The sequence below is a fragment of the Mizuhopecten yessoensis genome, unplaced genomic scaffold, assembly GCF_002113885.1.
Source record: "Mizuhopecten yessoensis strain PY_sf001 unplaced genomic scaffold, ASM211388v2 scaffold8841, whole genome shotgun sequence".
Classification (NCBI taxonomy): Eukaryota; Metazoa; Mollusca; class Bivalvia; order Pectinida; family Pectinidae; genus Mizuhopecten; species Mizuhopecten yessoensis.
In genome coordinates, this window is record NW_018407749.1 from 605,724 (window position 1) to 616,459 (window position 10,736).

The following is a 10,736-nucleotide window of genomic DNA, read 5'->3' on the forward strand; positions in this document are numbered from 1 at the left end:
AGGATTGTGTGTAATGTTGCATTATGTAGGATTGTGTGTAATGTTGCATTATGTAGGATTGTGTGTAATGTTGCATTATGTAGGATTGTGTGTAATGTTGCATTATGTAGGATTGTGTGTAATGTTGCATTATGTAGGATTGTGTGTAATGTTGCATTATGTAGGATTGTGTGTAATGTTGCATTATGTAGGATTGTGTGTAATGTTGCATTATGTAGGATTGTGTTTCATGTTGCATTATGTAGGATTGTGAGTAATGTTGCATTATGTAGGATTGTGTGTAATGTTGCATTATGTAGGATTGTGTGTAATGTTGCATTATGTAGGATTGTGTTTGATGTTGCATTATGTAAGATTGTGTTTAATGTGTAATTATGTAGGATTGTGTTTAGTGTTGCCTTATGTAAGATTGTACGTAATGTTACATTATGTAGGATTGTGTGTAATGTTGCATTATGTCGGATTGTGTGTAGTGTTGCATGCATTATGTAGGATTGTGTTTCATGTTGCATTATGTAGAATTGTGTTTCATGTTGCATTATATAGAATTGTGTGTAATGTTGAATTATGTAAGATTGTGTGTAATGTTATATAATGTATGACTGTGTGAAATATAAAATCATGTAAGATTGTTTGGAATGCTACATTGTAGGAGATTGTGTAATCTTTTAATGTTTAATTATGTGAGATTGTGTTGAATGTGTAATTATGTAAATTTTACAAACAAAAGGAACACAAAATATTTCAAACAAATCATAAAAGAATATTGAACCGACGTTATGAGTAATATGTTGGTTATGCATAAGATATTCCCATTTTAGAGGATTTGTAGTACCATAGTGAGTCTTAGGGGTGTGGTTGGTGTTAATGTTTCTGTTTGTTAGACTGGTTTTACGTCCGTGTCATTTACCGAGTAGTTCGATTATCTGGTAGACGAATATCCAGATATAGATTGATTGTATTTGTAACAGCACACATGAAAAGAATATTAATATACAAAATCATAAGAATATTGAACCGACGTTATGAGTAATACGTTGGTTAAGCATAAGATATTTCCATATAGCACAATACAATACACACAAAAATACAGACGCTATATATATATATAAATGAATTATTACTGTCAGACTCTGTAAGAGTAATTTGTAGTTGCTCTTACTGACAGTTTCATATTGTAGATTTCTGGCCTCGTCTTCACCTACTCTATGACGTGGTCCCGTACTACTGGTCGTATCCATAAGCAGGATCGTTCTGGGCAAACCCTACAGGGCTGGTCATTGGGTATGTAGACCCTGCCTGGTGTGTGGTGGTTGAATGCACGGCAACCGTCTGCGGGCATGGCGGGGTTATAAACGTGGTGATGACAGGAGGGGGCGCCATCTGACTCGCAACGACACACATGGTGATAGCGACAACGAGGCTTGATGCACCTGTCACCACGGCGAGGTAAGATGAGTAGCCAAATTTCAGTTCCTGCGACAAAGACGATTCAATCAAGTCCAAACCAGTTTTGATATCAAGATAGAACCAGACAACACCAGCCAGGATACAACCGCCTACGAACAAAGATACGAACCGTATTAAATATTATTACATCTATTACATTTGATTAAGTATTAAAATTGAAATGAGAAATAATAATTGTTTTGGATTCATATTTGAAGAAAAATTATTTAAAAATGTTACGAAACCGGCTATTTATATTATTTTGGACTAAGTCACTAGAAAAAAGAGTTTACATGAACAACTAAAATGTTTATGTGACAATGTCAGTGTGTCAATGTTTCAAGTTAACTTTTTTTCTGTAGGTTTTACGTTTTGATATGTAATTGTTTGTGTGGCGGGTTGCCTTGAAATTTGACCAATTGTTTCATCCGCGCTGCCACTATTACTTCTTTGCTAATCAAATATATATACAACTGTCCTAAAGGTAATACTTTGATAATTTAAACATATGTTATTAATATTCCTCTTTATTTGCAACAGATGATAAAACTTACTTGCAACACTCAACATGATAGCCGCTTTGGTGGCAATGGAACGTGCTTGTCCATCCGGAAAGGAACGGAAGTGACGCAGGCTGTTTACACCATTTGCGAACAGAATAATGGCTCCAACAATGTGCAGACCGACCAACGCTATGTAGCTGACTGAAAATGTATACAGTAATGCATGAAATAAAACCCGAGGGGACGAAAGTTTTATTCAAAATTGCCAAAAATATCCAAACTAGAGGCAAGGTAGCAGTATACAGTAGAGGGTTGTGGCCATGGGTGATATTTTTGTTAAATGGCTAACCCCTGTATAATGATATGTAAAAAAAATTATAAAAATAAAACTGTACTAAAATTGGTATAAGCATGATGACGTGGGCTATGTGAGCTTCACATTTGTGAAAAAAAGAAGATTTTTTTGGTTCGAGAATAAAATGTTGGCCATAATCCGAAAGGGTGCGTACAAATGAAAAGCTAGCCTTACAGGAGGTAAAATTTTGACAACAGCACACGACAAAAAATTGCAAAAAATCAAGTTTTACAATTTTACTGTGACCCAGATAATTCTGCAACCAAGTAGGAAATCTTTAATTTCAGACAGAAAACAATTTTTGGCCTTTTTTGGTAATTTTTGATGTGGTAACCATGGCTTTCACACAAGTGACATACATAGAAAAAAGAGGTTTATACACTTCTCAGTTCTTTATATGTATTGTAAATGTAATGCAGTTTACAAATATATATACATGTATACATGTGTTGTGTAGGGTAAATCCGCTGTGTTTACATTTCCTCGACATGTGCCTTGTTTATCAGAGTCGGGCCATTTCTACTGTATACTGTTACCATATACACATAGAACTTGATTTTTTCTGACCTTTTTATGCTTGATTCAGCTTCACTTTCATTCATTATTGCTTAAAACTACTCAAAAACGCCAAATAACCCGTAACATAGATAGGTCATCAAACCAGACAGTAACATCATAGTATCACTGTATTGTTTGTTTTTCACATGCACATGATATCAAAGCATCATATTTCACCCAAAAAGAAGTTTTATTCATGAAAACTACATTTTTCAAATTACCTCCCTTTGTTGGTAGTTTGAGAGCAGAATTGGTAAATATTAAAGTGAGAAAGGAAACGGATACATCGTTGTGTTCATTGTCTCATTTTCCAGACATTTAAAAGGTTTTAATTAAATTTTGGGAAAAAAAGTGATGTATAAGGTAAGAGTATACAGTAGAGGGTTGTGGCCATGGGTGATATTTTTGTTAAATGGCTAACCCCTGTATAATGATATGTAAAATAGTTATAAAGATAAAACTGTACTAAAATTGGTATAAGCATGATGAAGTGGGCTATGTGAGCTTCACATTTGTAAAAAAATGATTTATTTGGTTCGAGAATAAAAGTTTGGCCATAATCCGAAAGGGTAGAAATTGGTTTAAATTTCGAAAAGCAAGCATGTATTAAAACGTTTGTAGATCAAATTTTGTCCTACAGAAAAATATTACCGCATATGATTTCTGCCTTACTGTATTCTGACATTTTTTGACCATGAAATATACTTACTGACGTTACATTTCCTGTGTTTAGCTTGAAATTTGCAAGTAAACTATCATGCTTAGTGATTTACACATGTCTGTATGTGGTGTTAATACTTTTTAATAGAATCTTTGCTAAACATATAATTTTTGTAATGTATTTGTCGTTGTTTATTATTTGCTTATCACATTGGCCGATAAACCAGTTTCTCGATCAGAAGATTTATCGAGTATTCGGTTACCAAAATTTGACCGGTTTAAAACCCCTAATAAAAAAATGTATAAGGTAAAGGGTTTTAAAATTTCTAAAATACACAAAAAGTTTGTAATGAAAACACGGTATTATTTTTCGGTATTTTTTTTAATATTTCTTTTCTTGTATTTAATTTTCAAAAATGGCTAATGCAAATCGAAATAAAGTTTAAAACAGAAAAACGCAAAACACTTCATTCAGAAACTCACAATAAACACACAGTATAAAGAAAGATAACCTAAAATAGTTTTAAAACGTGAAGCGGGGAAACACCCGGGATTGTTCTACCATTCAAATTCAGTGCCCATACACAGCTACACAGATACACAGATTTTATTCTGACTGTAGGACTTACAGAAAATCCTCTGCTGTCAGCTCAATACGGTTTGAACAAATCCTGACAAGAGTACGGACATTTGAATAACATAAATCATTAATAGTTGAGTTGAAAAAGTAAATTATACATACATTCCAAATTAGAGTAATTAGTGTTCACAACATTAATTTGATAATTAAATATCAGAAAGTATATTCAGTTAATATATTGAACTACGGGTTTGGTTTGGTTTCAACAGCTATGGTCATTTATGGATAGCCTCCCTTGTGTACAAGATGCATGCGTGTAATGAATGCGTGTGTATTTTGGGAGGCTGCGATATGTTCGTGTTTGTCTCCTTGTGATAGCGCGGAACTGATGCCGACTTTATAGTGCTACTTCACTGAAACCTACTGCCGAAGACATCCAGCAGGACACCCCACCCTGTCACATTATACTGACAACAGGCGAAATTGGTTCTCTTTAATTATAGAGTATCGGTTGGTTTCTCAAGTGATGGTCTAGGCAAGACTCGAAAGATTTGATAGTTCTTGATAACATCATCTCTGGTGACAGGCTGTTCCAGATGTCAACAGTTCTGTGACAAAATGAATTCTTTCTCATGTTTGAGCGCGTTCTATCCTTGAATAGTTTATACTAATGGCCCCTTGTAACAGTATTGTTCTTCTTTTAGGATATGAACTTGGACACTTCGTGATCATATTTCCCTGTCATTATTTTAAAAAGTTCAATCATGTCTCCCCTGACGCGTCTGTAAGTCAATGTTTGGAACTGCAATACCTCAAGTCTCTCTGGGTAGGACAGGTCTGTCATACCCGGTATCAATTTAGTTGCTCCTTTCTGGACGTTTTCAATGGCTTCTATATGTTTTATCAGGTGCAAGCTCCAAATTTGGTTGGCATATTCAAGATGGGGGTCTTACGAGTCCTTTGTATAGAGCCTTGAATGTATTATGGTCCATATATTCCATAGTGCTCCTAATCACACCCATAATCGAATTCGCCTTATTGTTTTTTTTCAGATATATGTACATCAAATGACAGTTTGTTATCAATTGTTACACCTATATCTTTTCGTTTGCGGTAAACGGAAGTTCCTTATCATCGTCTAGGTTGTACGTAAACGTAATACTAACGTTTTTTACTATTCTCGTGGCTTTGCATTTGTCAGGATGTAAGTGGAGTAGCCACTTGATATTCCATGCCTGGGCCTTTAGCAAATCTTCCTGTAGAGCCGCGCAGTCCTGGTTGTTCGATATTGCCCGGTAACATTATTATGTATTTGTATTGCCCGGTAGGTCATTAAAATAAAGCACAAACAGGTTTGGTCCCAGACCAGATCCCTGTGGAATGCCACTACTGACATCATCTTTCCAAACTGACGTAGGTAGCTAATTTGATTAAGAATAAACATGATCATGCCTCTCCCATGGGAGTTCTTGCATTTGTTTAGAGGTAAAAAATCATACCCTTCCAAATTGTATTCACTAAGCATTACATCTCTTTTGTATGATTTCGGTTTAACTTCCTGAACAATAATTATCATACGCGCATTATCTTTAACTCGGAGTCTGAGTTCTTGTAATTTGACATGAGCTAATATATCAGCATTGGTGAACATAATGTACAAGTCCTTAAAGTTTGAAGGTGATTTTCCCCTTTAATTTGTTCTAGGTCCTCCATTGTCTGTTATCTTTTGGTCACCTTTACAATCCTTCGCATTTTTTTTTTACTTTGGTGATACCAAAAGAAACCAGTATAGGCCTTGATTTGTCTTTTCCTGTTTTTCTCAAACCTACCAAGTCTCATTACATTTGTTACATTGTCGCTGTTGAAAACGATATTGCACGTTTTCAGTAAGCTCCTAATTTCCTCCTCGTCTGCCTATTTCCTTTTCTTTGCTTCTTCATGCTCTTGTTCTTTATATCCAAAAACGATTTTATTTTTTTCTCTTCTCTTCCTTTCGTTGCCTATGTGTAAGACTGTATCAAGAAGGCTAGCAGAATGATAGAATTACTCAAACGTACTCTGATTTGCTTTAAAATAAAGCCTTACTAGTATTTAGACCCCATCTGGATTATGTGGTAACTGTATGAAATCCAGTTTTGTGGAGAATGTTCAACAAGTAGAAAATGTACAGAGGATGGTCATAAAGATTGTGAGGGACTAGAGAACAGTCGTACACAGATAAATAGTAAATTTTAAGGCTATCTACTCAACAATACAGTATAATCAAGTATTCACAATATCCACAGGTACGGGGATAACCAGAGAACAAGGGGTCACAGCAAAATAACAGGTGAAAAATCACTCAATGCCTAACAACCTCGATCCTAAAAACATAGCATTTGTTCGACTCAAATGTCTAAGCAGATGTTATTAATCATTTTTACCTGTGTAAAATTGTCATAGAAAGTACTGAAAAACGTTATACAGTTTATACAAGTGTAATTATTACCAAACATAATAGTAAAAAGTTAAATGACTTATCAAATACCTTCAATGATGTCATTTCTACTCCACGTTTCAGAGATATGTTCACTTATTTCGACTATGCAGTCTTTAAAGTAGGGGTTTTAAACCGGTCATATTTTGGTAACCGGTTACTCAAACGATCTTCCGAACGAGTAACCGTTTTAGTAAATTGTCTATCTCAAACGTATTTACACCACAAACATACATGTATATATTAATTAGCATGATAGTTTATTCATGTATTTCAAGCTAAACGCAGGAAATAGTTGCATGTAACCCCAGTAAGTATATTTCATGGACAACAAATGCCGGAATGCTGTAAGACGGGATTCAATTACAGTTATCTGTAACAACAAAATTTGATCGACGAACGTTTTAAGACATGCTTGCTCATTCAAGTGTGTACTCGTCAAATTATATTTACATCTCGTATGTAAAAGCGTTCTATCTTTAAAAGTTGAAATTTCACAGCTTTGTATTCTGGTTTCCTTTTAGGATCTATTAAGAGTACAAAAACAACACTAACATTTTATCCCTGAACACTAATTTTAGTACAAAACTCTCCGATTTTAGGCGCATCTATAGAAAGTTTGTAGGTCTAAGGCAGGGAAACATGGGGCTCCCCAAAGGGTTATTTAAATGTCCAACTATTTGGTTAATGATTTTGGCCGAGAAACCGCGAACACGTCCACTCATTCTTTTCAAATTTGATAAATTTGATTCTGTGTTATTTGTGCCTGCTCTGATCATTGTATCCGGATACCAGGTGTGAAAAAGACGCTACATTTTGCACAGACGTTTTCACTGTATTAGGTTTTCAGGTGCACAGTTAAACTGTAGCGTCACATGGACGTCATACAATACCCTACCGTTATTATGCAACTTAAGATCTAATACAGTGGACACGTTTGTGCAAAATCATGAGTCTTCTTTTGTCAATAACACATTATTTATACTCTTTACTTCCATTTTTAAATTTTAATATTTCTTTTTTTATATGAAGACAATTATCTACGAATATTGAAACTTACATGATACATGAACGTCTCCTTCCTTGTCCGCAAATATGTAATTGACATAGCTTACGCACTTCGATCCAAAGCATACTTGGAACAGTCCGATGTAGGCTGATCCTATTCCGTCTTTTCCGACCACCATCCAGCCAGGTGTGGCTATAGCCACAACATGGATAACGAAAAGTCCCAGAGATATTACGCCAACAACTGCAGTGGTCGCCATCTTGTTACACTATCCTACTTCCTTCTTGCAACTGCAAGTTGTCGTTACGCTCAGATGCACAGTATTATGTAGTGCAGATTTAAAACCCGATGCGAAGTTTTTTGCCTTCATATGTGTAAACACATTTTTAAGACCAGAAATGCGCAGGCATGCAGAGGTGAAGAATTGTTTGCGCCATCAAATTCATTGCGATGTCACTTTCAGCTTCAGTAACACCGATGTCTTCAAATGTTATGTCAATACATGTCTCACCTGGCCGGAAAGATCATGCCATGGACTAATGTTTTGTTGCCTCAACTGGCTTGGCACTATCTTACAATTGACCTTAGTATTGAACCTTCGCTTAAGTAAATAGACAATGGGTTCTGTCCTCCAGCCACAGGACATACGTGTTGTATAAATGAAAGGCGTGCCTTTCTTTTTGATAAATGGATCTCGTCGTAGAAAAGGAAACGATGATTTATTTTTAAAGATTATCCTGAATTAGTGTGAAACAACGTTGTGCGAAGTGATTGTTTTAAATAAAGGGTGTTGTCCTCCTGGGAACGGGGTTCAAAATGGGATATTAAATTAAAAAGACTCCTCCTCAAATATAGTGAAATGCTTTTTGATATCATTTGGCATGGGGAAAATCTGGGCGATTGGATTCAACGTTGTTGACAGGAGTGTGAATCACACTATGGGAAGCAAGAAAAAACAAAGTCTTTCGACATCGTCTGGATGTCTAACAATATTCGCAAATGTTCACAAAATTGTCGCAATTGGTCCACTTAATAACTGTTATTTGTCTGGCTCAATTGAACTCCTTTGCCAATGATTGGATGAGACATTTTCAACTTCTCAATTTCCATAAGGCTGATTTTGGAGAATTTTATTGTAATGTTCATCGCAAGGCCCTGGTCATATGTTATCTTTTTTATAGTCAATTCACTCTCGGATGTCAACCTGCTATATAAATGGATAAGAAATAAATTTTCAACGTCTTAACTTTCACCCGGCAAACCGTACCAAAATTCTATTTTAATAATCCTGTCATGCTCCTGATCAAGCTGTTTCATTTGTTTCATGTTGATTCGTAATCCACACAAGACTACCTGGTTCTCTGAATGACTGATACAAACACTTTTGAGTAGTTATCAGGTCCAACAGTTCAAACGGTTCTTCCATTACTCTTATCGAGTAATGTTGTTTGGGTCTATAAGGAATCTCTAGAAAGTCACCATTGTTTCCAGCTTGCAAGATTCTTTCAACTTTTTATATTTTAGAAAAAGAAAGCAACAGCTGAGCAACACAAGCCCTATTTCCTTTTGTGAAAACTTGACGATTTTCGTCTTATGTATTTTTTTAATTTTTTTTTTTTATAGAAGTATTGTGATATATATATATATATGATGAAACAATATAAAAATAGAATGTTTTATATATTAATATTTGTGCTTTTAGCCATCCATTTAAGCGTTTACAACATTGCTGAAGGCCTATTCCATATCTCCAAACAGGTTCAGTGGAGGAAAGTGCAATGAACCCTTGGAGATAAGGATACGTCAGAAATTGAGATCGAGCCTTGGCTTTTACAGCCCGTGAAAAACCCGTAAAAATAATGTGTTGAATTGAGCGGAATGTGGTGATCAGGTATCTTCCCGAAACTGTATTTTAGATTTAGGCAGACAAGAGAGTGCGCGGTCAGATGAATTTGTCAGTTTCGCTGGGTTTTTTTTCCTTTCTCGATAAAAAATGTTTGAAATATAGATACTGCGTACATGACACAAACGACATTTTGAGAACAATCCCTGATGCCGTGTACTGTTTAAAGTCATTTTTCTGATTTGATCTCTTTTAAGATTTAAGGTTGTTATTGGTCTGCAACCCAAGCACCGATTTGTTCCAAATTGTTATTATTCTGTTGTAAAAGAGTTTTACCAATACTGAGCAATATTGTTAGTCAAGTATGGATCTAAATAAATAAAAAAAATCACAAATAATACTACAGATGGTATTTGCTGGAGCCTGATATTGGCGATACACTATCTGTTTTGTAGCGTCCATTTGGTTTCAAGGTACCTTTTAAGATTTTGTCCACAAAAGATAGTTTCCATTGTGAAAACTATCGTAAAAGAGCAGTTGTAATAGCATGCTATTTGTCGTTTCTGATGTAACAAATTATTTAGTATTCAATTATCAATTCTCGTTGAGCTCCAATTTTGATAATGTTTTTGACGTAATCCATAGTATAAACATGTACACATTAAATTGAACAAACCTCGATACAGGTAAAAAAAACCAACAGGAATCAATGCAACTTGTCTAGGTAAAAAAATATATATACAAAAGTAAGAATACATTGAATAATGAATAAAAAGTCTTGCGAAACGTTTTCATAAGCTTTATTTCATTAATATTTTATGAAGCTGCTCAATTCGGTTGACTGTAAGAAATCAAATATCAAATCAAATACAACCAACGTACACTTTGACAATTCAATGTCGCTATTATGTCAGATCGTTTTATTTAATATGCAATTTTATAAAATTTGTTTATCGATATCAATTTCATAAGATCCATATTTCTGTTTGATAAAGTGTTTTTACGTCCGTTTCACTACCATGTAGTTTGGTTTTGAGGCAGACAAATACACAGATGCAGATTGATGGTATTTCTAACAACACATCCGAAAAGAATAAATCTTCTAACGGCATGGTCCCAATTTTTAAAACTAAGTTATCCAACAGATAGAGACGAACTCCTAAAACAAGAACTATTTGTCAGCCATCTGATACTATTTAACAGAAAACCTTTGTTTTATTGTTCTTTCACAAATAGCGATTGATAAAAGAAACTTCATTTCTGAGTTGGTCAGACGTAGTCCGCTATTCCGGAAAAGTATTAA

At 34.9% G+C, this 10,736-nt stretch overlaps 1 protein-coding gene across 1 annotated transcript; it reads right to left on the reverse strand.

The window, feature by feature from the left end:
- Positions 1–333: 333 nt before the first annotated feature.
- LOC110456794 lies at positions 334–7,884 on the reverse strand. Its single transcript, XM_021507755.1, has 3 exons — positions 7,642–7,884; positions 2,004–2,153; positions 334–1,559 (listed from the first exon to the last, which is right to left on the reverse strand). The coding sequence occupies exons 1-3, from the start codon at positions 7,847–7,849 to the stop codon at positions 1,225–1,227; spliced, it is 693 nt and encodes a 230-aa protein (XP_021363430.1). The 5' UTR covers positions 7,850–7,884; the 3' UTR covers positions 334–1,224.
- Between the last annotated feature and the right edge of the window lie 2,852 nt (positions 7,885–10,736).